This window comes from Tursiops truncatus, chromosome 3 (assembly GCF_011762595.2).
Source record: "Tursiops truncatus isolate mTurTru1 chromosome 3, mTurTru1.mat.Y, whole genome shotgun sequence".
Classification (NCBI taxonomy): Eukaryota; Metazoa; Chordata; class Mammalia; order Artiodactyla; family Delphinidae; genus Tursiops; species Tursiops truncatus.
The window spans coordinates 165,333,293-165,360,989 of NC_047036.1; the positions used below are offsets into that span (position 1 = coordinate 165,333,293).

Consider the following 27,697-nt stretch of genomic DNA (forward strand, 5'->3'; position numbering starts at 1 on the left):
AGAACTCTGTCCCCAGACCACCAGGCCTGGGCAGGATCAGTGTACCCCACACAGCACACACTGCACTCCCATCTCCCCCACTGTGTCTCTGTCCCCAGCCCTGGCCCTGTGCTCCTGGACACGCTGTGCCAGCCCTGGCTGTCCTTCCCTCAGGCCCACGTTAATGGGGCATTTCGGAATCTTCTGCTCCTGGACGCACACAGTTGAGTTCTGTCTGCAAGAGGCGACTCCAGGACAGCACAGAAAGTTGGGGCAGGGGGATGTGGGGAGAAAGAATAGAGCTGGGATGACTTAGACGTTCCATACTGACCCTACAGATAACAGCAGGGAGGTCCTCAGTGTAGCAGGAATGGTGTGGCAATGTGACAGGGACAGGTGACGATGAACAAGAACAGGGGGTGATGGAGACAGTAGGACAGTAACAGGTGACATGGTAAGCATGACAGCAACAGGTAACATGGCAATAAGAAAATACCCTAGGGATTGGTGTAATGTTGGTAGGGCAGCCATATGATGGTGACAAGGGACGGTAAGGAGAGTGCTGCAGTGAGAGATGACAGTATTAAGACACTGCCGTGGTAATGGGTGACAGTAGGGAGATGGTGGGGCAGGAAGAGTGACTGATGACCAGACGGGGACAACACAACATATAGGATCTTTGCCGTCTCCTTGGCCATCAGGTGACTCAGATGATCCTTCCCCAGGTCTGGGAAGTGCTCCCTTCACGAGGCGGATTCCATGACAAAACAAGACACCAGATCCCCATTCTCCCAGGCCCCTTGAAGCAAGGTGGGGACATACGCCCCCCCCCCACAGTCCTCCAGCCAGGTAACTCTGCCCCAAACTTTGATGGATGCTGGCGTCAGAAGCGGGGCCCCCTGGACTCCGTTTTGCTGAGGTTGGCGCTGGTTTCCGGTGTCCAGGATCATTAAGCACCATTTGAGCCCGGGGAGCAGAGAGGGGATGGATGGTGTCTTGGTGGGACGCGATCTGCGGGTGATTTGGTGGTGACTCTGCTAGCTGCAGAAGCCCCAGGCTTGGGTCTCCAGCCTCCCGGGGATTCTGCACCTGACCAACGGCTCTTTCTGCCGTGACCGATTCCTGCTGCTTGCAGTTTAAGAATCCTGACACTCTGGGTGACGGTACAACTGTTAATGGGTGACAATGTCACAGCAATAAGTTAAAGGTATAATGGTGACAGGAGACAACATGAATGTCCCAGGCAGTGGAGCAAACCAGAAAACGGCAAGGTGTCCCATGGATGGGTGACAGTGAGAGGGCGACAGCAGTGGGTGACACTGACAGGTGACCCTGTGGTAAGAATTTGGTGGTCATGCAATATTGACAGGGAGACTGTGTGAATGCTCTACCCTTAGGACAGTGTTGGGGTACACTAGGATGCTGGAGGGGGAGTGAGAGCCTAAATGTCTCTTCATGACAGTGTGATATAACAGAGTCATCATATCGGTAATGGACACCAGTGTAACAGACTCAGGCAGTGGAAGGCAAGGTGGTGTGACGGTAGTGAGGAGGGTGCAGTGGCAAAAAACACTCACTCCCCGCTGTCACTGAGAACTTCCACGTGTCACTGAGACTTCCAACAGCTCCACACCGCCTCTGTCTCGCCACACCTGATGGATTCCTTCTCCCCTGGCTTCCGGAGAGCGGGTAGGGAGAATTCTAGAAGGAAGCACTGCCTGATCTACCAGCCTACCTCGGGGTTTAGCCATCGAAGTATTGGTCATGCCGTGTCCCTGGTGTGGGACTGTACCTCCCCACATTCCACACATATGCTGGGCTGCTTCTGGGGCAGCCGGAACCTAGCCCAGTGCCCATGTAAGGCACACTGGGTGGCTGAAGAGCAGACCAGGGTGGACCTTGGCAAAGGAGCCTAAGAAGCGGTGACACAGGTGTCCCTGAGAGCTGGTTCACCCACGACAGCCCCCGGGCCTTCCCACGCTGGAATTCCACACCTCTGTCAACTGGATCCTGGGGTTCCTTTCCTAGCTGACTCTCCCCACACCTCACCACCCCTCCTGACCGTCCTCACCGGCCCCGGAAACCCCTCTCCCTCAGTCAGGATGCCCTGAATCTTGTCTCCAAAGTTTCGCTCTTCCTCATGCCCCCCCTAGCCCAGCCCTGGAGCCCTCACTGCTCCCCAGACCCAGTTCTAGGCCCCACAGAGCAGCCTTCAGAGTGACTCCTCTTCCTGGAAGCCCACCATGGCTCCCCTCAGAGGTGGGGGGACGCCACTGAGGGCTCCTGGCCTCTGCTTACCCCTCCAGCTTCCCTCTTGCCCGCCTTCCCTTTTCTCCCCTCCCCAAAAGCTCCAGTTTTGCTCAATTTGCGCATGTTCCATACTCTCCTGTCTCTAGGCATTAGCCTATCTTTCCCCCAACTTTTCATATTTGCTCTTTTCCACTGAGCCTTCAAGGCTCCCATTCCCAGGCAGAATGCTCCTTTCTGGGCTTCCCTAGTGGCGCAGTGGTTAAGAATCGGCCTGCCAAGGCAGGGGAAACGGGTTTGAGCCCTGGTCCGGGAAGATCCCATATGCTGCGGATCAACTAAGCCCGTGCGCCACAACTACTGAGCCTGCACTCTACAGCCTGAGAGCCACAACTACTGAGCCCGCGTGCCACAGCTACTGAAGCCCGCGTGCCTAGAGCCCGTGCTCCACAACAAGAGGAGCCACCACAGTGAGAAGCCCACGCACCGTAACAAAGAGTAGCCCCTGAGAAGCCCCCGCTTGCCGCAGCTAGAGAAAGCCCACGCGCAGCAACGAAGACCCAACGCAGCCAAAAATAAATAAGTAAAAAAAAAGAAAAAAAAGAATGCTCCTTTCTTTCCCCCCTCCTTCTCTCTGGCCCAGGAGTGTCATAGAGTCCAGGTCTGTCTCTTGGGACCCATATTGGGAGATTATAAAAGTTATCGCTCTCGTAGAGATTTTTTGGTGATTAAATGAGATAATGTGTATGAAACTCTTAACACCAAGTCTGGAACATAAGCACCTGCTAAATATCACCTCAAATTGTTATTTGCTATTTATTTCATTCCACAAGTACTTTGATGGAGGCATGATCAGCACAATCAGCTTTGGAATTCAATAGGGTAAACTAACAATTTCGGTGTGGGGAATGGATTTTTGAACTGGGCTTTGCCAGATGCATAGGAGTTTGCTGAGTGGAATAACAGCCTCAGGTCCAACAAACACCTTCTGACTAATCCCCATATTCAGGCTCACTGGTCTGGTGGTGTCTGTTTTCAGAGGTGGGAAAGTAGTGGGGAAAGCTAGAAATTTTTGTTTGGATATAAGCTCCAGCTAGGGAGCAGAAATTCTGAAATTCAGCCCCTGTGACAGGTGGAGAAACTGAGGCTCAGAAAGTCTAGAACTTCGGGATTCTTAAACTCTCCATTTTGAGAATCACATGAAAAATGTGGACCTCCTCTCTAGAAAACTCATCTTTGGCCATCGTTTTGCCTACATTTTTAGGGGCTTCCGGATGTCAGTCTAGTTAAGAATCCAGGCCCCAGGCGCCAGGTAAGTTTCCCAAGTCACCCTTGGAATTCTCCTTGCCCGAGGGAGGAGGCGGCGGCTCGGGAGGACGTAGGAGTGGGCCTCCAGGTGAGTCCCGGGACCTTTCAAGCCTGGTTCTCTTCCAGGCCACCCGAAATCGCAGCCCCATCTCAGGGCACCACCACTCAATTTCTATGTGAAAACGTGGTCCCCCCAGCCTCCCCACGCCGCGTCTCAGCCCACGCCTACGGCTCTGTGCCCCCCATCCCATTTCTTCAGCCCCTCGGAGTTTCTCCCGTAGCCCCAGGCCATCCCCCAGCTCCAGCCCCTCCCTCCGCCCGGCATCGGAGCCCCCGGCCCCCGCCCCGGGAGCTTCAGAGGTGCAAACGCGCCCTCCCCCAACTCCTCCCGCCCCCGACTCCCCCCGTGTGGCAGCTCTGGGCTGGGAACTCGGCGGGGTCGGCCTCTCGGTTTCGCGTTCCCGCCCCGGGCCCCCGGCGCCGCGCCAAACCGGCCCTCCAACGCCGAGCCCCGCGCGTCCGCTCGCCGCGCCTGCCTCCACGCGCGCCGGCTGGCAGGTAGGGGAAGCGCGGGACCATCGGCGGGCGGAGAAACCGGAGAGCAGCGGGTCGGGGGGAGGCAAGGGCGGGAGGAGGGGGCCGGGGCGACGGAGGGGGAGGGGATTCCTTTGTTTGCAGCAGGCAGCCCCGGACCCAGCCCCTTCCCCTCCCCGCGCTACGCTCGGCGCCGGCGTGGGGCGCGGGGACCTGGCGCGGGCGGGAGGGGCTCGGCCCGGGTGCGGGTGCGGGCGCGGGCGGCGGACACAGCCGGGCTCTGACCCGCAGGTGAGGGCGGGGCCGAGCGTGGTCGCGGCTCCCGGGCCTGCGTCCCCGGCTCAGCCCGGTGGAGAACGCGGCTGGCGGGCTCTGAGGACGCGTGCCCCCTCCTCGTCGGCGGAGCCCGGGATTCCTCGCTCCCTGCCCGCCGCCTCCCCCAGTTACCCCGTGCAGTGCGCGCCGTCCCCCCGCTCATTCATTCCACAAACTCCTGGGCGCGGTTCTCAGAGGCAAAGTGGGGGGTGAGGGAGGAGTTGGATCAAGCCAGGCCGGAGATGGAGGCCCCGTGGGCCCTGAATTCTGCCTAGAGAACGCGTCCTCGGAGTGCAGACCAGCCGGGACAGCCTGGGAGCAAGAAAGGGGTGCCCCTCACCAGCCGGGCCGATTCTTTCTCGCTTCCCCGTCAAAGGTGACAAAGGTCTTTTCCTTCTCCGAGGACCTTGGGACCACCTGGTCAGACTCTCATGTCACCCCAAGGCCCAGAGAGGGGCAGCCACTGACCCAAGGGCACACAGCAGACTCCCCGTCTGTTCTGCACCCAGGCCCAATTCTTCTCCCTGGTGTGGAAAGTGGGACTTGAAAGGGGCCCCCCATGAAGGCCACTTGGTCTGCCTTTTGTTCCCTGAGGGTTCAGCTTCCATCCTCCTAACCTTTGCCTGGTCATCTCCTCTGCCAGGAGTGGCCGTGTCCCCATCGCCTCCCTCCCATCCTTCCAGGTCCTGGAGAGAGCCAGCCACCTCCTGGAGGGTAGGGTACCCTTGATCTTCTTCCCCTCCCTCACCTCTGCCTGGGCTTCAGCTCCCACTCAGCCCTTCGCTAAATGTGTGATGGCCTTTGTTTGCTCCTCTGTGAAGTGGGCACAAAAGCTGTCCCTTCCCTGCTGGGCAGAGGGATGTTCTGTCCTTTGGGAAGTTCCAGCCTGTGCCCCCTGCTCCTGGAATCCTTTCCTCTCATCTGGATGCCTGCCCCAGCCTCTTCAACTGCGTACTTCCTCTGGGGCCCCTGCAAGTCCTTCCACACTCCATCAAACACCCATTTCTGCCCTTGTTCCTCCCACTTAGAGCCCTTCAAGGGCTCTCCATTGCCCTTGACGTACAAGTAGAAGCTGCATTACACAGGTATGCACTCCTGAAACACCCTGGCTGCCTGCCACCCCCTCCCCTCCACTCAGCGGTCCACGATCTTCTTGCCTCTGCTCTCAGTGTGCTGTGTCGCCCCGACACCCTTCTCTTGGATGACTCCGTCGCTGAGACATCACACCTCCTCCGAGAAGCCTCCCGTGACTGTTCACCTGCTTGTGGGTCGGGGTTGGATGCCTCCCTGGGCTCCCACAAGCCCCCAGTTTCTCCATCCCGGCAGCGGTCCCACTGTTTCTGGTTCTCGTGGGTGCCCCGTGGCCAAGGGCTTCTTGCTGAGGTTGACTCTGCTTCCTCTCCGCAGCCTCCGAGGGACACGTCATGGTTCTGGAGGGTCTGTGCTTGACAAGGAGAGGGGCCGGCACCCACACCATGGCCCGGGACCCCTTGGCTCAGCTCTTGCTGGCCTGGACAGCCCTGTCGTGCATGGCGGGTGTCCAAGGCCGTTGGGATGGGGCTGTGGAGCCTGCAGGTCTCGGACGTGTGCGCAGGCGTGGCAGCCCAGGCTTCTTGCAGGGGTGTGTGGTACCCGGGATGCCGAGAAGCCCCTGGGGTGTGGGCTGGGCTGGGCTGTCCTGCTAGGTGCGGGGGGTGAGGCCCAGGGGATGTCCAGCTGGGCAGGGGCTCACCAGCCATGCCTGCTCTCCTGAAGGCCGAATGTGTGTGGCTCCCGATTTCATGCCTACTGCTGCCCCGGCTGGAGGACGCTGCCTGGTGGGAACCAGTGTGTTGTGCGTGAGTGTCGATCCCTTCTGGAGGTGGGGGGTGCAGGCAGGGGACACTGGGGCAGTTCTCTTACTTACGGCCAGCAAGTCCAGCCTTGTTTAAAAGTGGACTTGGCCTGGGACGTCTGGCTAAGCCACAGGAATGGCCCCTGCTTCTGTCTGCAGGCTCCCAGGCCACCCGCCCGTGTTTCTTTGTCGTACAACTTCCCTGTGTCTGTCTGCTTGTTGGTCCGTCTGTCTGTCTCAGTCTCTGTCTCCTTCTGTCTTGGTCTCTCTCTGAGTCTCTGTCTCTCTGTGTCTGTCTTTTTCTCTGTGTGTGTGTGTGTCTCTCAATCTCTCTGTTTCCCCACTCCCACACGCACCCCATTCTAATGTGTCTAGAATCCGACTCTGCTTCCAGGAGATGCCCCCTCGCCTCCTCCCCAACAGTACAGCCAGTGCCCCAGCACCTCCAGCTTCTGTCCTTACTACTCAGCGTTTCTGGCCCAAAGAGCACCTCTGTCTCCCAATGGCTCCAGCAGAGCCTCGGCCCCCGGGGCACCCATGGGGTGGGGATGGCGGAGGATTCGGGTCCTGGCCTTGACCGTCACCTGTTACTCTCCAGCGGTCTGTAGGCACGCCTGCGGCGAGGGCTTCTGCTCCCGACCCAACCTGTGCGCCTGTGCTGATGGGAAGCTGGCCCCCAGCTGCGGGATGAGCCGAGGTGAGCAGGAAGTGACCCCCCAGGACTTCCCTGGCGGTCCAGTGGGTAAGACTCTGCGCTCCCAACGCAGGGAGCCTGGGTTCGATCCCTGGTCGGGGAAGATCCTGCATGCCGCGTGGCGAGGTCAAAAAAAAAAAAAGTAAAAAATGAAAAAAAAAAATTATAAGCTTAAAAAAAAATAAAGAAAGCAAGTGACCCCCTAGGGGTGGGAAGAGAAGGTGAGAGGCTTCCCGAAGCTTCCGGGAGCCCAGGCGGGTTTTGCTGAGGGACCAGAGCCAGGCTGGGCGCACCTGGTCCCGGCGCCTTGTGCATGCATCTCGGGGCCTTCCTGTGTGTCCCTCTTCCCCGCCCGCAGGGTCGGGGTGCAGTGTGAGCTGCATGAATGGGGGCAGCTGCCGAGGGGAGTCCTGCCTGTGCCAGAGGGGCTACACGGGCACCGTGTGTGGGCAACGTGAGTACCCGTCGCGCACACCTGGGCTTGGGACCCCAGAGGTCAGGTCTCCGCTGCCACCCGCCCACCGCCCACGGGTCACTCCTCTGGGACCGGGATTGGAGGGGACACACTCATTGTCACAATCTTATCTCTTGGTCTGGGCCGGATTATGGGGATTCCTGCGTGAAGGAGGGCCTGCCCGGGGCCCCAGCTACCCTCTGCTGCTGGGGGACCTCAGGCCACACACCCCCCCCAACTTCCTCCACAGCCGTCTGTGACCACGGCTGCCACAACGGGGGCCGCTGCATCGGGCCGAACCGCTGTGCCTGTGTATACGGCTTCATGGGGCCTCAGTGTGAGAAAGGTACCAAGCTGAGCGCGGGGCAGGGGTTTGGGGGGAGGAGGGCTTCCTGGCAGCCCCTGAGACGTGGCCAGGCCCTGGGAGGGTCCAGCTGACCTCCTTCCTGCTGTCCCTGCTGCTGTGAAGGGCAGAGACACTGTGCTCCAGGGAAGGGAGTCACGGAGGGCTTCCTGTAGAAGGGATAAGTCGGAGTTCATGAGATGGACACGCCCCCTCATGTTTCATCCTCACTGTTGAAATGATCCCACGGGCTGAGGTGGGTGGAGGTCACCTGTTGGGAGGCTGTAACCAAGACAAACACGGTGGAAAGAACAATGTTTTGTGAGAAGTTGGATGTTGGGGGGTGGGGGGGGCAAGGGGAGGGATGGAAGCAGGGACAAATCCCAGGTCTGCTCTGAAAACGGGAGGGAAGATGGTGCAGCCGGGGGTAGGGAGGGGGAAGACCCTGAGACTCAGTGTTGGCCAAGGAGCCCGTGGGTCACCCAGGAGGCAGCTGGACAGCCAGGCCTGGGGCTGCCCCATCCACGGGGCTGAAGCCCAGAGGATAGTTGAGGTTCTTGGGGAAGAAAAGGGAGGGCGATTTAAGGGTCCACCAGAGAAATGGAGACCATGGGCAGCTGAGAATGAGAAAGTGAACAAAAGCAGGTGGCGTTGGGGATGCCCAGGCTGGCGAGTTTTGTAGCTGTAGGAGCCATCAGAGTGCCCTGTGTGTCCAAGGAGCCCGGGAAGGCAAAAATGGGCAGGACCCTGGGACTCACCCCAGTGTGAAGGGTGCTGCTGGGGATGGAGGCCCATCTGTGGCCGAAGCCGGGTCGGAGAGAGTATAGCCATGAATCAGAAGCTGGAGGGGCTGGGGGTTACCTGGGTTTGAGAGTGAGCGTTTGGAAAAGGGATTTGGCGAGAAAACAGAGTTGGAATTCGGGCCGACTTGGGGAGCAGTCGGGATGGCTGAGGGAAAATGAAGGTTAGTGGAGAGGGTGGGAGAGGAGAGGCCTGGAGCGGGGGTGGGGGCCCCAGAGAGAGGCAGGGTTGGGTGCCTAGGCAGGAGTGAGTGGGGTTCCAGGGTCCTGGATGACTGAGGTGAGATTCTGGGGGCTGTGTTTTGCTTTAGGAAGTCAGGACTGTCGCGGGTCTCCCCTCCTTCATACAGGCCTGGGGGCTGGCTTTGGCGTCTCCTTCTGGAAGGGGCTTCCCTTGGTCCAGTGCCAGCCCCTTGATTGGAGCCATCTGGAGGATGGAGCCAGGAAGTCACATCTGGGCCCGTGCACGGCGGTGGGGGGGCCAATGAGACCACCTTCAGCTGGGTGGGGAGGGGGTGTCAGGGATGCAGAGTTGTGGGTTCAGAGCATTTGGGCGGATGCTGGGTCTGGGAGATTTGGCAGAGCCAGATGTGTGCTCAAGGATGAGAGAGGCTCTCTAGCGGGGCCTCCATGGGTCCCTGCCCGGGCTTGAAGGGAGGGTGGGCCTGGGGGAGTGGTGGGGGTCTCCAGACATGCCCTGGGTTTTGTAAGCTTGGAGGTCCTGGCCTCTCTTGGAGGTTGGTTGGAGAATGCTTTGGAGAGAAAGGGTTTTGAAGGGTGAATAGGAGTTCATCAGGTAAGGAAGGGGAACAGTATGAGTAAAGGCTTGTGGTCAGGAAAAAAACCTGGTGTGTTGGTATAGGGAGGCTGGGAAGGTGGCTACCGCCGTGGTCCAGGCGAGAGAGGTAGAGGCCTGAGTTGGGCTTGCTGGGATGGAAATGCAGAAGACTATGGGGTGGGGGCAGGCTGAGGCCAGCTGCCCACATCCATCTGCCCTGCAGACTACCGGACAGGGCCCTGCTTTGGTCGAGTGGGCCTGGAGGGGTGCCAGCACCAGCTGACAGGCCTCGTCTGCACCAAGGCGCTCTGCTGTGCCACTGTGGGCCGGGCCTGGGGCTTCCCATGTGAGCTCTGCTCTGCTCAGCCACACCCCTGCCGCCGGGGCTTCATCCCCAATATACACACGGGGGCCTGCCAAGGTGAGTGGGGGGCCCAGTGCGTGAGGACCGAGGTCCTGGGAGCCAGGGCTGAGTGGGAGCCCTCAGCAGCCTTGGTTTCTCCCTCTGACGTGCCTCTCATCCCCTTGCAGACGTGGATGAGTGCCAGGCTATCCCAGGCCTGTGCCAGGGGGGCAGCTGTGTTAACTCTGTGGGTTCCTTTGAGTGCCGCTGCCCAGCTGGACACCAGCTCAGTGAGAACAGCGCCAAGTGTGAAGGTGGGCGACAGGGAGAGGTTCAAGCTGGGACCTTCTCTCCGCTCTGGGCGGCTCAGGCTCCCTTCAAGGAGGAGGAGGTGGAGGTGGGGTAAGGCTGCTGGGGGGCTGGACTCTAACCGGACATGTATCTGCATAGATGTGGATGAGTGTATCAGCGTGCCAGGCCTCTGCTCCGGGGGCGACTGCACCAACACAGTCGGGAGCTACGTGTGCACCTGTCCCCGTGGTTATGCCAGCAGCCTGGACGGTACCCGTTGCCTGGGTGAGCCAGGGCCCAGGGGGGCTGGAGGGGCAGAGGGCAGGTAGGAGACAGACCCTCTGCTTATCTATCTCTGCAACCCTCTGGCCCTCGGGCTCCTCTAGTCCTTCTATTTCTATGCCCTTCTGTCTTTTTCGGACCCCAGTTTCCATCCCCTCGTTAATTCTGGTTCCCTACCCATTGGCCTTTGTGCTCTCTGGACCCCAGTCTGAGAAGCCCTCTAGCCCCCATCTCTATGCCCTTCAGCTCTCTGGTCCCCTGTCTCGGTGTCTTGGCTGTGCCCCTCTGCCCCTCGGACTCTATGCCCTTCTAGCTCACTGGTTGCCTTTCTTCCCTTTCTGGCTCCCGCCGCTGTGCCCCTCTAGCCCCCGCCTCTATGCCCCTCTGTCCCTCTAGCCCCCACCTCTACGCCCCTCTAGCCCCCACCTCTATGCCCCCATCTTGACGCCCATCTGGTTATCTGGCCTCCGTCTCTACGCTCTTCTGCCCATTAGCCTCTCTGGCCCCCTCCCTGTATCCCTCTTTACGCTCCCAAAGACTTTTTAAAAGTACCCCGTCTTCCCCCACACTGTGTTTGAGATAAACTGAGGCCCAGAGAGGGGAGATTTGCTTAAGCCAAATCCACAAGTCCAGAAGAGAGAGCTACCCACACCCCAGCTCCCCAGACCACCCCGCTCCCTGCCCCCAGCCAGGGTGGGGTCGTCAGGGCTGTGCCTCCCCCTGGAGGCTCACCCTCCTGGCTGGGGCGGGAGGATCCTTGGGCTCTCACTCCCTGTCCTGCTGTCTTGATGAGCTGGTCATTAGACTTCACAGGTTGCCAGTGGCCAACAGGGCTGGCCAGGAACACTTGCGGTGGGGCATGGATAGCGTCTTGGTTTGGGGAGGTGGGGTGGGCTTGGCAGGTCTCCAGCACCACTCGGACATCTCAGGCTGGGTCTCTACCAGCCAGGACAGGGAATATTGTGTCTGGAGTTCTGCCAGTGTACCATGGCCAGCGCCAGACCTATTTATTCCTCCGCCTCCGGGGGCTATCTTGGCTGGCAGGGAGGCTACCTCTGGGCACGTCCCCTGGACTGTAGCGCATTTCCCAACCACTAAAGAGCAGAGCCTAGATTTGAACCAAGGTCAGGTGTCCTCTGAACATGGGCTTGGAATTCAGTCCTGAGTTCCAACTGCTACTTAAGCTGCTTGCATACTCCGTGACCTTGGGCGAGTGACTTAACGTCTCTGGGCCTCAGCTGCCTCATCTGTGAAATAGAGATAATGGCTGTTCTAAACCACATGGGGAGGATTAAATAACAATTTATGAAGAGATTTGCCCAGGGCTGGATGTAGGGGGCACTCAATACACATTCACAAAGACAGGGGAGCAGGGAAGTTGGGTCTGTGACTGCTTAGCAGGGCCTGATCACAGTAGGTGCTTAATAAGCAAAGGCAGCATCATTTTTGTCAAAATTCTTACATTTTGTCTCGTCTTCCCTACTTGGGAAGCGGCTGCTTGGTCAGGTCCCCTGGGGTTCAGGGATTTGGGTTTTCATCCCGCCTAGCTCTCCAGCAGCTGTGTGACCTTGAACAAGTCTGTTGACCTCTCCTCGCCTGGGCAGGCCCAGTCCTGTTCGTGGGCCAGGGATGGGGCTGAGTGCAGAGCCTCGACTCCCACACATGCACCTGGGGACCACCCCCCTACCCTCCCGCCAGGTGCACGGGGTATGGCTGGGGAGGTGGAAAAGCTTGCTGTTTTCTCCGCCTCGGGCAGCTCAGGGACAGCTGCAAGGGCCCTCCCGGCTGGTGGGAGGGGTTTTTCCGCTGTGGGCCACTGGCCAACATTTGTGGGTTTTCAAACCTAAAAATATGCTCTTTTAGAGTCAGAGCTTGAGAAATATGATCACCGTGTAACGCCATCAGGCTCGAGGGCACAGTGGAAGCGTCTGTGGTTTTCATACCTGGGGAGTCTCTGCCTCAGTCTCTCCAAGAGTTGCAGCCATCAGTCCACCAGTCTGCTTCCCCAGCCCCTCCTCAAATTCACAGCCTCTTAGGTTTCCCCAGAATGCCCAGGGCTGGTAGGCGGGGGACACACAGATACAGATCCCAGCATCTCTGCTTGAGCGCCCAGCATGACTTCTCACCGGGGCAACCCCCTGAACCAGGGGTCTTACTCAGTGTGGTTGGATACCCACAGTGACAGGGAGCTTCCTAACAATGCCAGCTTTAGATGTTGGGACACTTTTGCTCAGCGTGAGCCTAAGTCTCCCTCCCTGGGGTAATTTGGAAATCTTGGTAATAAGATCCTCACTCGGTGAGGATTGGCCAGAGTGCCGGATACGGTGCACTCTGCAACACTCTACCGAGGTGAGGTGGGTGTTCTGAGCCATGTCCTACCCATGGATGGAGAAACTGAGGCACAGAGAGGCAAGGAGGTCTGTCCTGCAGATGGTGCTGGTAGAGCTGCGGTTTGAAGTCTGGTAACGGATCCTCCCGACCCCCCACCCCCTTGCAGACCACCGTGCCGGCACCTGCTTCTCGGCGCTGATCGTGGGCCGCTGTGCCGGAGACCTCGCGGGCCACTATACGCATAGGCAGTGCTGCTGTGATACGGGCAGGTGCTGGGCAGTTGGCCCGGCCCCTGAGCTGTGTCCGCCGCGGGGCTCTGGTGAGTGGCCTGGGGCCACCTCCCACCTTCCTCTGCCCCCAGAGCTTGGCCTGCGGGTTGGGATCCCGGGTCACAACCGAAGGCTTGGCCTCCAACCCCGCCTCCTTGCAGATGAGTTCCAGCGACTGTGTGCCCTGGGGCTCCCGCTGCTGCCCTCCTACCCAGGCCCCTTCCCCGGCCTCCCTGGCTTCGGATCCAGTGGGCGTGGGGTTCCCAGCCTGGGCCTTGGTGACACCAACATTGGTGAGGACTTGGGATCCAAGACTCCTCCCTTGGGGGAAGGGGGTCCAGGCCTCAGAGACAGAGAGTCAGGGCTTTGGAGTGTGGGTCCTGGCCTGGGCAGTAGGGATGAAAGTACTGACAGTGGTCTGGGGCTGGGGGTAGATTGGGGATCCAGGCCTCCAGGTCAGGGTTTGGGTTTTGGGTGAGGGTCTAGGGCTGGCGTGGGGGGCTGGGGGTCTCAGCCAGGGTGGAGGTGGGGCAGGACTCGGCTGAAGTGGGAGAACCTGGCCGTAGGGGTAGGGTTCCAGCTTCTTGAGTGGGTGTCTGAACCCGGAGGTGAGGTCCAGACCCAGGGGGCCAGCACATGCTCGGGTGCCCCACGTCGGCCCTACTCACAGGCACAGCCACGCTGAACCAGACCATTGACATCTGCCGACACTTCACCAACCTGTGTCTCAATGGCCGCTGCCTGCCCACCTCTTCCAGCTACCGCTGCGAGTGTAACGTGGGCTACACCCAGGACGTTCGGGGCGAGTGCATCGGTGAGCGGCGGCTGGGGCAGGGGTGGGCTGGGGGCGGGGGAGCGCCCTGGCGGGCTGGGGCTCAGGGTCCTCTGCCTGCAGACGTGGATGAGTGTGCCAGCAGCCCCTGCCACCACGGAGACTGCGTCAACACCCCCGGCTCCTACCACTGCCGGTGCTGGGAGGGCTTTCAGGCGACGCTCACCAAGCAGGAGTGCGTGGGTATGGCCGTCCATCGGACAGTGGGGGTGACCGGGAGCCTGACTGATGGAACCTGCATCTGAATTAGAGCCTGGGGGCCAGGAGGACGCCTGCTGACTGCCCGCCTGCCTCCCCACCAGACATGGACGAGTGCATCGCCAGCAGTGGCCTCTGCCACCACGGCCGCTGCGTCAACACAGCAGGCAGCTTCCAGTGTGTCTGCAATGCAGGCTTCGAGCTCGGCCCCGATGGCAAGAACTGTGTGGGTGAGTTGAGGGTGAGCGGGTGGGGAAGCGGCTTCTGGGCCCCAGTAGCTGCCTTCTGCGTCTTGCCACTCGTGCTGCATCACCCACCTCCCTCCTCACGGTGGGTCCTCTGCTTCCCTTTCTGAGCCGAACCAGCCCATCTGAGATCCTCCTTGTGGTCTATCCAGCCCCTACTCACTCCTTCATTCTCTCCTTCCTGAATTCATACCCTGAATCCCAGGAAGGGGCCTTTGGGGTAAGACCATGCCATCAGCTGTCTGCGTCTGCCTCTGCCCCTGACTCATGGCCCCTCACCTGTCCTCGAGAGAGTCTGGCCTCCGAGAGAGGTGGGTCAGGACCGTGGAGAGCGCCCCGATCTCAGGCTCCTTGTGGGGTATGGGGGTGCCACCCAAGCTCCCCACAGCTTGTAGGGGCCACCGGGGACTCCCTTTATTCTTTTCTGTCACCCTCTCTGAGGGGACCTGCCTTGTAGTCTTCCCTCATCAGGAAGGATTTTCTTCCTTTCATTCTTTTTTTTTTTTTGCAGAGCATTTACTTTCTGTTGATTTTTAGATACGTTTAGAAAGTTGATTATTAAATTAGCTATTTTCTTAGCATTAACTTTAGGTATAGTAATTTATGTCTGTGCATAAATCATTATAATTTTTATTTGCATTGTTTTTTATTAGTTAGATATCACCTACTGAAAGTAATTTTGATTAATTCATTGTTTTATAATTTTACCATCGTCTTTCTTTTTTTTTTTTTAATTTTTGGCTGCTTTGGGTCTTCGTTGCAGTGCACAGGCTTCTCATTGTGGTGGCTTCTCTTGTTGCGGAGCATGGGCTCTAGGCGCACAGGCTTCAGTAGCTGTGGCGCGTGGGCTCAGTAGTTGCGGCTTGTGTGCTCTAGAGCCCAGGCTCAGTAGTTGTGGTGCACGGGCTAGTTGCTCTGAGGCATGTGGGAACTTCCCGGACCAGGGCTCAAACCCGTGTCACCTGCATTGGTAGGCGGATTCTTAACCACTGCGCCACCAGGGAAGCCCTACCGTCAAGTCTTTAATATTTCCTTCAGATCTCTGCCTAGTCTGTAACCAGTAAGAGTTGAAATCCTTAATCAGTGTTTTTCTTGGTACATATAAATTTTATTTTTTTAATTTATTTTTTGTAGTTGAAGTATAGTTGATTTACAATGTTGTGTTAGTTTCAGGTGTACAGCAAAGTGATTCAGTTATACATGTATCTATTCGTTTTCGGATTCTTTTCCTTTGTGGGTTATTATAAAGTATTGAGTATAGTTCCCTGTGCATTCTTTCTTTTTTTTAAAATAATTAATTAATTAACTTTTTGGCTGTGTTGGGTCTTCGTTTCTGTGCGAGGGCTTTCTCTAGTTGTGGCAAGCGGGGGGCCACTCTTCATCGCGGTGCGCGGGCCTCTCACTATCGCGGCCTCTCTTGTTGCGGAGCACAGGCTCCAGACGCACAGGCTCAGTAGTTGTGGCTCACGGATCTAGTTGCTCCGCAGCATGTGGGATCTTCCCAGACCAGGGTTCGAACCCGTGTCCCCTGCCTTAGCAGGCAGATTCTCAACCACTGCGCCACCAAGGGAAGCCCTCTTTCATTTTTTAAAAAACCTTCTTAGCATCTTTATTGATATATCATTCCATACCATACGAGTGGCCATTTAAAGTGTCCACTTCAATGGCTTTTAGTACAAGCATGACCACAATCTAAGTTTAGAACCTCTTTATCACCTCCTCTCCATTAGCCGTCATTCCAGAATCCTCTCTCTTCCCCCCTAGCCCTCGGCACTAGGCTAATCGACTTTCCGTCTCCATGGATTTGCCTGCTCGGGGCGTTTTGTATAAATGGAATCACGTACTCCGTGGCCTTTTGTGACTGGCTTCTTTCACCGAGCATCATGTTTTCAAGGTCCACCCGTGTTGTAGCAGTTGTCAGAACGTCATTCCTTTTTATTGTCAGATGACATTCCATTATACGAGTAGGACCACATTTTGTTTATACGTCATCAGTTAATGGCTATTCGGGTTGTTTCCACTCTTTGCTGTTGTGGATAAAGCTGCTATGAATGTTCATGTACAAGTTTTGGTGTGGACCTTTTCTTCATTTATTCTTTCCTTTCCTTCCCTCCCTCCCTCCCTTCTTTCCTTCCTTCCTTTTGGTACAGTCCTTTATTGTTCAAAACTGATACTTTGGGGGCCGTCATAGTCCCCGACAGTCACATTTCGTCCTGTCAGGCTCGAACTGCCCTGGGAAGGGCCCCTGGAAAAGTGAGGGGGCGGGGCTGGTCTACCAGGCAGGGCTGGCCCAAAGAGGGGTGACTGCTGGGACCCTGCTGGGAACCAGCCTCTCCCGGTGTCCCCAGACCACAACGAGTGTGCCACCACCACCATGTGTGCCAACGGAGTGTGCCTGAACGAGGACGGCAGCTTCTCGTGCCTCTGCAAACCCGGCTTCCTGCTGGCGCCCGGTGGCCGCCACTGCGTGGGTGAGGCTGGAGGCTGGACCACAGGGGAGTGATGGGGATTGGGGAGGAAGAGGTGAGGGGAGGCGGCAAGGGCGGGTGGCGGGGGACTGGGACCTGCCGCAGTCGCCCACGGCCCCCCGCAGACATCGACGAATGCCAGACACCGGGCATCTGTATGAACGGCCACTGTACCAACACCGAGGGCTCCTTCCGCTGCCACTGCCTGGGGGGGCTCGCGGTGGGCGCTGATGGCCGCGTGTGCGTGGACACCCACGTGCGTAGCACGTGCTACGGGACCCTCAACAAGGGCTCTTGTGCCCGCCCCTTCCCCGGTGCCGTCACCAAATCCGAGTGCTGCTGTGCGAGCCCCGACCACGGGTTTGGGGAGCCCTGCCAGCTGTGTCCTGCCAAGAACTCCGGTGAGGGTCGGCTGCCCCACGTCCACCCGCTTTCCTTTAGTTCTTGCTTCTAGTTGATCACCCAGGGGGCAGGAGGGGACAGTGGGGGGGCGGCTTGGCTCCTATGGGGTGGGGGGGTGGGGATTTCTCTCCCCAAGAAGACACGGAAGGAAGTTGCTCTTCCCATTGGGGGGGGGCATCTTAGTCCCAGACCCTCGCTCATCTCCAAGGGGCCACGTCTTGGGCGTGGTTTGGGTTCGGCAATGGCCACTGACCCCTCTCGCTCTGCTTCCGCCACTGCAGCCGAGTTCCAGGCCCTGTGCAGCAGCGGTCTTGGCATCACCACGGATGGCAGAGGTGAGCGGGGCAGTGCTGGGACAGAGGGGTGGGGTCGTGGTTGGGCACTGTCATGTCGCTGGGGCTGCCGTAACAAAGTACCACAGGCTGGGAGGCTTCAACAACAGACGTTTATTCTCCCACGGCTCTGGAGAGGCTAAAAGTCCGAGATCAAGGTGTGAGCAGGGATGGCTCTTTCCGGGGCTGTGAGGGAGAGTCTGTCCCGTGACTCTCCCACAGCTTCTAGCATTTCACTCTTAAATCCTCAGCAGGCAGAAGCATCACCCCGATCTCTGCGTTCATCTTTTTTTTTTTTTTTAAGTTTACAATGTTGCGTTAGTTTCAGGTGTACAGCAAAGTGATACATACATATCTAGTAGATACATACGTAGATACATACATATCTATTCTTTTTCGGATTCTTTTCCCTTATAGGTTATTAAAAATATTGAGTTCCCTGTGCTATACCGTAGTCCTTGTTGGTTATCTGTTTTATATATAGTATTGTGTATGCTATTCCCAAACTCCTAATTCATCCCTACGCCCTCTGTCTTCATCTTTTTTTTTCTTTTTAAGTTTACAATGTTGTGTTAGTTTCAGGTGTACAGCAGAGTGATTCAGTTATACATACATATCTCTTCTTTTTCGGATTCTTTTCCCTTATAGGTTATTAAAAATATTGAGTTCCCTGTGCTATACCGTAGTCCTTGTTGGTTATCTGTTTTATATATAGTACTGAGTATGCTATTCCCAAACTCCTAATTCATCCCTATGCCCTCTGTCTTCATCTTTTTTTTTTTTCACGCCGTGCAGCTTGCGGGATCTTAGTTCCCCGAGCAGGGATTGAACCCGTGCCCTCGGCAGTGAAAATGCAGAGTCCTAACCACTAGACCACCAGGGAATTACCCCTCTGCCTTCCTCTTGACATGGGGTTCTCCTTGTGTGTCTGTGCCCACATTTCCCCCTTTTATAAGGATACAGTCATATTGGAATGGATTGCGGGTCCACCCTAATGAACTCGTTTTAACTGGATCACCTCTGTAAAGTCCTTGTCTCCAAATAAAGTCACATGCTGAGATCCTGGGGGTTAGGACTCCAACCTGTGACACCATCCCTTCCTGAAACAGCCTTTCTGCCTGAGCAAGAAATAAAGATTTCCCATCCACTGCTAGGCCATCAGGGCAGGACAGATGTCCACCCCTCCCCCACCCCCTGTCAGTTAAAGGGACAGATTCTGGAGCCAGATGCGTGGGTTCGAATTCTGGCCCTACTATTTATTGATTGAATAACCTCAGGCAAGTTACCTAGCGTCTCTGTGCCTCCTTGTCTGTACAGTGGAGATAACGGTAAGACCCATTTCAGGGATGTTGTGAGGATCAAATGAGCTAATACGCTTGGCACAAAATAGTAAACATCCTATAATGGTAGTGATTATGATTGCACTTTTTTTTGCAAAATTATGTCGCTGCCGTATAAACATCTGTTCCGTGAGTTCCAAACTGGGGACAGTTTTGTCCCCCCTCCCGAGGGGCCATTTGGCAATGTCTGGACAGATATTGGGGAGGGTGCTACTGGCATCTCCTGGGTAAGGCTGGGAATACTGCTCAACATCCTACAATGCACAGGACGCCCCCCGTCACAGCAAAGGATGATCTGGCCCCAAATATCCACAGTGCTGAGAAACCCTGGTTTCAAGGGGAAGGAGGCAGGGTCTAGGCTGGAGCTCTGGCCCCGGGGGACATGGCTTCTGGAGCCTCCAGGGAGCCAGGGCAGCTGCTGACGCCCTCCTCCTGGTGCAGACATCAACGAGTGTGCCCTCGATCCTGATGTCTGTGCCAACGGTATGTGTGAGAACCTGCGGGGCAGCTACCGCTGCATCTGCAACCTGGGCTACGAGGCAGCCGCAGCCGGCAAGGAGTGCATGGGTGAGCGTGCCCGGCAAGTGGACGGGCAGGTGGGTGGGCCGCCCCCACTGCACACCCCTCACCCCGCTCTCCCCCCCTCACCCTGCAGATGTGGATGAGTGTGCACTCAACAGCCTCCTGTGTGACAACGGGCGGTGCCGGAACAGCCCTGGCAGCTACAGCTGCTCCTGCCCCCAGGGCTTCAGCTTCTGGCAAGACACGGAGACCTGCGAAGGTACAGGGTCGCGGGGCACACAGCCACGCACACGTACATGCAGATACTTATGCATGCTGCGTGCTCTGGGTACACACATGCTCAAAGACGCATGTATACCTGCATTCACGCACACAGACACGCTCAAAGGCATACATGTATTCACAGTCTCACGGTTACACACACTCATAGGTACACACACAATACCCACATTCACACACTTATTCTCACACTTTACACGCATGCTCACAGCTGCAGTTACACCCTCAAAGGCACACCCTTATGCAGACCCTCAGACCCTCTGACATTCACACATGTGTGCATATGATCACTCAGTCACACACACCGGTACTCACACAAAACACACTCACATACCCATATTCACACTCACAGACATTCCCACAGCCACACACCCTCACGTGCACACTCTCAAAGATCTGTGTGTGCCCACGTTCTTTCACCCTTTCACACACTTAGGCTCACAGCCACACACACTTACGTGTGCAGTCACACACACCCTCACATACCTGCACAGTTGTACACTCACATGCTCATACACACTCACGCTTATACACAAGAATACGTGCCCATCCTCCCTCTCCCACGCGTGCAGTCACTGACACATACACATGTTCAAGTGTGCATGCTCGCCATTGCCCACACACACGTTGTTGTGATGACCTTGCCCATCGCATAGATCCCTTGGCACTCACAGATGCCTGCGCGCGCGCACACGCACACAGTCACGCACAAGCTTTTCGTCTGGCCCCAGCCCTCCCCTGGTCCTTTGTCTTCTTTCCAGCTGACACCCCTCCCCCACCCTGGCCACACCCAGGCCTCCATCCCCTCTGGGTTTTCCTCCTGCCTCTCACCTGTCTTGTGCCCTGACCGACCCTTTGAGGGCCACAATTCCCCACCGTGCCTATCCCTCTGCACTTTTACCTGTGTGCGCTCCCAGGACCCTGCACGTCAGCGTGCTTGTGCAGGTGCACAAGACGATTCAGTGCAAACTCACGTGCGTCTGAGCCTGCGCAGTCCGTTCCTTGTATTCTGACCGCTTGCGCCTCCTGCCTCTGGACTTTGGCAGCCGTGGGGAGGAGGGGCCCCTGGTCAGGTGGGGCTCCCCCTCCTGCAGCTCAGTACTCACTGTGGGGTGGGGCGGCTGGGGGGGGGGGCCGTCCCTGCAGACATCGACGAGTGCCTGTCCAATCCGTGTGTGAACGGCGTGTGCCGCAACCTGGCCGGCTCCTACGCCTGCGAGTGCGCTCCCGGCAGCCGCCTGGGACCCTCCGGCACCGTGTGCTTAGGTGAGAGGCCCCACGGAGCAGCGGGGACCCCGACGCCCCGGAGTAGGCTGGGTCTATGCGGGTCGGCGTGCAGGTGTGGGCCCGCCAGGTGAGACAGCAAGCCCCTCCCCGCAGACAGCACCAAAGGCACCTGCTGGCTAAAGGTCCAGGATGGCCGCTGCGAGGCGAACCTGCACGGAGCCACCCTGCGGTCTGAGTGCTGCGCCACGCTCGGGGCTGCCTGGGGGAGCCCCTGCGAACGCTGTGACATGGGTAATGCCCTGAGGGGGGGCTCCGGGGGCTCCCACGCCATCGGGACAACTGGGGGGGGACAGATCCCCTGTGTTTGAGTGGAGAGAGTGACTCCTCTCCCCATCCACAGACCCCGCCTGTGCCCGTGGCTTCGCCCGCGTGAAGGGGCTCAGCTGCGAAGGTAACCCCCATCCCCACCCTCTTCGGTTCGCCCTCCAAGCCACGCGTGGACGAGTGTCATGGGGGCTGCCTGGGGCCCCTCCCTGAAGTCATTTGAGATCGAGACATTCTCCCTCCTTGGTACCTGGGTCTTCCCCGCGATCTGCCAGCCCGAGGCTGGCACTGCCCCTTCCCCCTCCCCAAGGACCACGTGGTGTCCTGAGGCCCCAGGGGAACAGCTTCTGGGAGCCTCCAGCCCTTGCCTCTCCTCCTTGTCTGCTGCTGCCCAGATGTGAACGAGTGTGAGGTCTTCCCGGGGGTCTGTCCCAATGGGCGCTGCCTCAACACCGCTGGCTCCTTCCACTGCGAGTGTCTTGAGGGCCTGACGCTGGATGCCACGGGCCGGCTGTGCGTGGGTGAGTGCGGGCTGGGTCCCCATGCAGGGCCCCCTGCCCTTCATTGCCTCCACTCCCGGCGGCTGGAGACCCCTCCTAGGAACAAGTGGGATCTCGGGGTTCCTCCAGGACCCTCTGTTCACTGCCCACCTCCTGCCCACGTGTCTCCAAAGACATTTGTTTTGGGGGATGCATCTTCTCAACTGCCCTTCTAAGGAAGCTCATTGCAGATGGCAAAGTCTCGTGGAATAATACTTGCAACCTTCGTTTATTCTTTCTTGTTAGCGAGTAAGGTTTACACGGGGGGATTTGAGCAGGAGGTGCCCCTAGCATGAGTGCTAAGTGATGCTGGTGAACCTTCCTCAGCACCCAGGGCTCAAACCCTCACCCTGAATGGCTTACCCTCAGTCTCAAAGGCTCTGAGATATTTTCCCCCTCGATGAGGGCCTCTTGCTTTGTCCCTATCAACATCTCGAACAGGACATTTCTTGGCCAAAAGCATGTGCCGGCCAGCAGGTAGTGCTCCGAGTTCTATCAGCTTTTCCTCCTGTAGTCCCATCAATCCATTGGTAGCCTCCTCGGGGTCACCTTGGAGCCTGGCCAACATCAGGCAGATGGGCCCTGATGACCCTTCTAAACTTCGATTTCCTTCTAAACTGAGCTTCAGGTGTGCAGCGGGTCTTCTTGCTGATTCCAAAAGGTGAGCAAGGAAAGAAAGTAACTGAGTAAAGAGAAAAAAGCCATTGCTGAATTCACGGCCGGGTGAAATGGCTCAGTCTGGTCAGCCCTGGACCAAGCCACCGGGTACATGGGAACTTAAGACAGATCCCTGTGTGTCACGGCGCTTCTGCTTATCTTTATTTTTTCCTAAAGATTCTGTAACAGGGTCTCGTCCTCAAATGGACCCCCTTAAACGTATGTTCCTTTTGTAAAGAGTGAGAAGTTGTCTTAGACCAGGGATCAGCCAGCTGTTTCTGCAAATGTTTTCAGCTTTTGGGGCCTCACAGTCTGTTGCAGCTACTCAGCTCTGCCGTGTAGTGTAAGAACACCCACAGACAGTACAGAAACAAATGGATGTGGCTGTGTGTCAATAAAACTTTATTTACAAAAACAGGAGGCTGGCACCCCAGGCCGTAGTTAACCAGCCCCATTCTTAGACCCTCATGTCTGGTGCTGAGGAAGGCTTATCCACTCCCAGATTATTCTAAGGGAGTTTTACAGGTTAAACACACACACTCTGGAGCCAGATGGTCTGGTTTGAACCCCGCTCTACCTCTTACTAACTGGCCTCAGGTCAGCTACCCAACCCTTCTGTGCCTCAGTTTTCTTGCCTGTAAAATGGGCATGATGATAATATTTTCCTCTTGGTGTTATTTTGAGGATTCAATGGATGGATGAGCTTAGAACCGTGCCCATCACATAGCAAGCACCTAGCCGTGCAAGTTATTATCGTGTAAGTTTTGGATGATACCATTATTCAAATGTAACTGTTGGATGATATCATTTTTAAAATGTAACTGTTGGGAATTCCCTGGTGGTCCAGTGGTTAGGACTCGGTGCTCTCACTGCTGGGGGCCCCAGGTTCGATTCCTGGTCAGCCACGCAGCACTGCCAAAAAAAAAAAAAGAAGTATTGGATGATATCGAATCTCAGCATAAGGAAGTCACTCTTCCCGTTGGGGAGGAAGTTTCAGAAGAAGCTGCTGAAGGAGGCCCTAATGCCTGTCCTGGCAGGCACAGTGTAGCAGGGACAGGACTGGTGACTGCCCCTCCTTGCAGATGTGCGCCTGGAGCTTTGCTTCTTGCATTGGGATGAGGATGAATGTGGGGCCGCCCTGCCCGGCAAGTACCGGATGGACGTCTGCTGCTGCTCCTTGGGAGCCGCGTGGGGGGCCGCGTGCGAGGCGTGCCCTGAGCCTGAGTCCCCAGCGTTTGCCAGCCTGTGTCCCCGGGGGCTGGGCTTTGCCAGCCGGGACTTCCTCTCAGGCCAGCCCTTCTATAAAGGTGTGTTTGGGCTTAGGGAACCTGGTGGATGGGGAGAGGGCACAGTGTGGGTAGAGGCCTGGAGATGGGACGTGTGTTTGGGAGAGAGCAAACATCTGTGGCCAGAGGGGTGAACGCTCAGGAGGTGGGGACCCAGAGACATCGGGGCGGCGTGACATTTTGTGCTCCCATGCTGCAGATGTGAACGAGTGCAAAGCCTTCCCCGGGCTGTGTGCACACGGCACCTGCCGCAACACCGTGGGCAGCTTTCGTTGCTCTTGTGCTGGGGGCTTTGCCCTGGACGCCCAGGAAAGGAACTGCACAGGTACGTGCCCGCGTCTGCCTCCTGGGCGGTTGGGGGGCGCCTACAGGGATGGGGGCCATGAACTAGAGGCACCTGAAAGACAAGAACTGGCCTTTTCCTGCCTGTCTACCTGCCTGCTCTGTGACCGAGGACAGCTCAACACCCTCTCTGGGCCTTCAGGATTCCAGCTATAAAAGGAGGGGCTGGCAGAGGTGGCCTCCAGGGCCCTCCAGGCTGGAAGGAAATTCCCTACCCTCGTCTGGGGTGCAGTCACGGCACCTCTGTTAACCTGGGTTCAGCAGCTTGGGGCTCCTGTGCACCCCTGGGTGTTTGCAGATGTGGAGGCCCGGCCCGTGCCCACTCTCTCCACAGACATTGACGAGTGCCGCATCTCCCCTGACCTCTGCGGCCAGGGCACCTGCGTCAACACTCCGGGCAGCTTCGAGTGTGAGTGTTTCCACGGCTACGAGAGTGGCTTCATGATGATGAAGAACTGCATGGGTAGGCAGCCACCCCGGGCAGGGTGATGCTCGGGGGTCTCGGGGCCGAGCCGAGGGATGGGGGTGACATTGCTGTGATGGATTTAGGTGGAGGGGGCCGGAGTGGGGAGGAGCCATGATCCAGCTGGGACACAGCGAGTGTGGGCGTCATCCCTGTAGGCTGCTGGACATTGGGTGTGGCATTCAGATGAGAAGCCTGGGAACCAAGATTCGGGCAGGCCTCCCGGGGGGGGTCGTAGCATGAGAAGAGGAGGGGGCCCGGGACAGAGGAGCCTCTTCCCCTTTCATTCACTTTTTCATTCAGTGAACATTTCATGTGCATCTACTCAGGGGAACCACAGAGAGCTCGGCAGCAGAGGGCCATTTTCTCTGAGCTCGTGACCTAATGGGGAGATAGATGTTTAATAAAATAAATCTCCGGACAAATGCAAAATAAACAGCCACTGTCACAAGCACTTGAAAGGGCCGTATGGTGCAGTGGGAGCGTAGACCCCTAGGATGTATCCCATTCTGTGGGGCTGAGAGAATGGGAGTAATTGGGGTGAAGAGGGGCTGAAGAGCGGCTTGAAGAAAGAACAGTGCATGCAAAGGCCCTGGGGTGGACGTGAAGGATAGAAGGAGCTGCTGTGTGGAGGGCCGGGTGGGAGGGGGAACAGCACCTGAGGGGTGGAAGGAGGCCCGTGAGGCTGGAGTGGGAGGAGAGTGGGGGTGGGTGGTGAGGTCCCCCACTCCCTGTGCTGATGCTTGGAGGGGCTGGGCCTTGCCTTCCCTCTGTGTCCTCCAGGGGGTGCTTCTCAGGGCCTCCTTCAGCTCCAGGAGTGTCAGCCTGTGTCCCTGATAATTCTGAGAATTCCAGCTTCCCTCCCAGTCTGACTCCCATGGGTCACCCAAGTCCCCAAACTCCAGGCCCTTTCGGCTTCAGCCAGGGTGACAGGGTTGGGGGAGAGGGGCACAGGGAGAAGCTTCCACAAGCCACATCACACCCTGCCAGGTCAGCGTCCTCACACCTCCTCTCTCTCTCTCCACACGCCCAGACGTGGATGAGTGTGCCCGGGACCCACTGCTGTGCCGGGGAGGCACCTGTACCAACACAGATGGGAGTTATGAGTGCCAGTGCCCCGCTGGACATGCGCTGGTGGCCAAGGGCACTGCTTGTGAGGGTGAGTGTGGGCTGCATGAGGGAGATGATGGGAGTGTGTGTTTGTGCATCTCCCTCAGTACATACTTATGTATATGTGTGCACACGTGTGTCAGTCTCTATGCATGTGAGCGGTCGCATGCATGAGGTAGCATGGGTGCAGGGCATTGTGTGTCCGTGTGATATGACGTGAGGCGGAGGAAGTGTGTATTTGTGTGTCTGTGTGAGCATGCAGGTGTGTATCTGGGAATGTGTACAAGAGTGAGTGTGTGCATGGGTGTTTATATGTGAGTCTGTGAGCGTGTGTCTACACAAGGATGCGTGTTCTTATGTGAGGGGATGTGGTGTTTGTGCATCTACATGAGCTTGTGAGAGAATGTGTGTCTAGGTGTGGATGTGTGTTTGCACACGGGTGGGTGTGTTTGTGAACGGGGCTGTGTGCATGTGGGTGTGGGTCGAGGGTGAGTGTGTTTGCATATGAGTGGATATGAAGTGTATTTGAGTCTTATGAGTGTGCATGTGGCTGTGAAGGTGTGTCTACTGAGGGTGATTGTGTTTGCATGTGAGTGGGTGTGAGGGTGTGTTTGTGTGTGAGCTGTGTGCACGTAGGTGCATGGATCAGGGTGTGGGTGTTATCTGCTGAGGGTGTGTTTTGGGTGAGTCTTGTGGGTGTGCACGTGGTCTTGTGGGTGTGCACGTGTGTGGGCACGTGGATCTGGGTGTGGGTGCGTGTTTGTACAAGGGTGAGGTGTGGACTCACACCTGTGGTGGCGTGTGGATGCCAGGAGCATGAATGTATCGGAGTGCACACGTGTCCCAGTGCCTCGGGGTCCTGCAGATGGCGGCTGAACACAGGCCGGGCCTTCCTGGGGCCCCTCCCCTACCTGCTGTCCCCACCAGCCATGTGCTCCCCCTGCAGACGTTGATGAATGCTCCCTGAGTGACGGCCTGTGTCCCCACGGCCAGTGCGTCAACGTCATCGGTGCCTTCCAGTGCTCCTGCCACGCCGGCTTCCAGAGCACACCTGACCGCCAAGGCTGCGTGGGTGAGACCGCGCCCGCCCCCAGCCCCAGCCGAGGCCCCCACTACCACAGCAGTCTCTCCAAGTCCCTGCCTCTGCTGGCCCCGCCCCCTAGTCAGACCCCTGCTTGACCCGCCCCCGCCACGCCCCCACCTCCCCCTGCCTCCCATCCCACCACGCCCCTACCTCGCTCCCGCCATGCCCCGCCTCGCCCTGCCTCCCGCCACGCCACGCCCACCCACCTCGCTCCCGCCATGCGCCTACCTCGTCCTGCCTCTCGCCCTGCCTCTCGCCCTGCCACGCCAACCCACCTCGCTCCCACCACACCCCACCTCGCCCTGCCTCCCACCCCGCCACGACCCCCACCTCACTCCCGCCACGACCTCTACCTCGCCCTGCCTCCCGCAGACGTGGACGAATGCCGCTCTGGGAACGGTGGGTGCCACGTGCACTGCATTAACACCGAGGGCAGCTACCGGTGTGGCTGCGGACACGGCTACTCGCTGATGCCTGATGGGAGGGCGTGTGCAGGTGGGTGGGCGCGGCCCCCTCCCTCCGCGTGGGATGGGGAACACGCCTTTCCTGACCCAGACGCAGCCGGCCAGACCCGGGACAGGCCGCTGACCCTGCAGCAGGGTCCCTGGGACTCCCCCTCCATCCCTGCCTGCCTGCAGCCCAGCCCCCCACCCTGCTCCCCCAGACGTGGACGAGTGTGAGGAGAACCCGGACATCTGTGACGGGGGCCAGTGCATCAACGTGCCGGGGGGTCACCGCTGCCTCTGCTACGACGGCTTTGTGGCCACACTGGACATGAGGACGTGTGTAGGTGAGGAGCTGGGACTACATACAGGTGGAGGAGGCAGCTTCACAATTCACCCACCAGGCCTTCCACAAGGAGGCCACGTGGGCAAGACAGACGACAGTCCCATCCCCGTCACACGCGGGCAGGGGAGATGAGGCTTTGCACTTGGCAGTCTGCTCCTGGCCACCTGTGCCTAGAGCCCCTGCACCAAGACCCGTGGGATCTCATTCACAGCAGCAGAGGCCCTTGAACCTTGTTATTTTATGAACAGTTATCGAACACTTACCGTGTACCCTGTGCACGCAGAGGCGTGTGCCCTGTTCTGAAAGCAATGTATAGGATCACTGCAGACCAAGGGGTTTTCTGCAGAGGAAGGTGAGCTAGATGGAAAGACACTGTGTTCTCTGAGCCCTGCTTGGGGATCCAAGCTGTTTGGGCCGTGATCACCGTCCTGTCCTGGCTGCAGGTCATCACGGGGC

At 57.8% G+C, this 27,697-nt stretch overlaps 1 protein-coding gene across 1 annotated transcript in view; it reads left to right on the top strand.

The window, feature by feature from the left end:
* The first annotated feature begins 5,858 nt into the window (after positions 1–5,858).
* FBN3 (fibrillin 3) overlaps positions 5,859–27,697 on the top strand; it is a 59,691-nt gene continuing 37,852 nt past the window's right edge. The window contains exons 1-28 of the mRNA XM_033855111.2: positions 5,859–6,004; positions 6,139–6,221; positions 6,816–6,914; positions 7,270–7,365; positions 7,616–7,711; positions 9,510–9,707; positions 9,818–9,943; positions 12,700–12,852; positions 12,964–13,095; positions 13,473–13,616; positions 13,698–13,817; positions 13,937–14,062; positions 16,426–16,548; positions 16,671–16,946; positions 17,229–17,282; positions 19,061–19,186; positions 19,275–19,400; positions 20,567–20,686; positions 20,801–20,938; positions 21,048–21,098; positions 21,367–21,492; positions 23,250–23,474; positions 23,653–23,778; positions 24,130–24,258; positions 25,292–25,417; positions 26,315–26,440; positions 26,825–26,947; positions 27,117–27,242. Of these exons, the coding sequence (XP_033711002.1) occupies positions 5,859–6,004; positions 6,139–6,221; positions 6,816–6,914; positions 7,270–7,365; positions 7,616–7,711; positions 9,510–9,707; positions 9,818–9,943; positions 12,700–12,852; positions 12,964–13,095; positions 13,473–13,616; positions 13,698–13,817; positions 13,937–14,062; positions 16,426–16,548; positions 16,671–16,946; positions 17,229–17,282; positions 19,061–19,186; positions 19,275–19,400; positions 20,567–20,686; positions 20,801–20,938; positions 21,048–21,098; positions 21,367–21,492; positions 23,250–23,474; positions 23,653–23,778; positions 24,130–24,258; positions 25,292–25,417; positions 26,315–26,440; positions 26,825–26,947; positions 27,117–27,242 (3,640 nt within the window). The remainder of the gene's footprint in view (positions 6,005–6,138; positions 6,222–6,815; positions 6,915–7,269; positions 7,366–7,615; positions 7,712–9,509; positions 9,708–9,817; positions 9,944–12,699; positions 12,853–12,963; positions 13,096–13,472; positions 13,617–13,697; positions 13,818–13,936; positions 14,063–16,425; positions 16,549–16,670; positions 16,947–17,228; positions 17,283–19,060; positions 19,187–19,274; positions 19,401–20,566; positions 20,687–20,800; positions 20,939–21,047; positions 21,099–21,366; positions 21,493–23,249; positions 23,475–23,652; positions 23,779–24,129; positions 24,259–25,291; positions 25,418–26,314; positions 26,441–26,824; positions 26,948–27,116; positions 27,243–27,697) is intronic.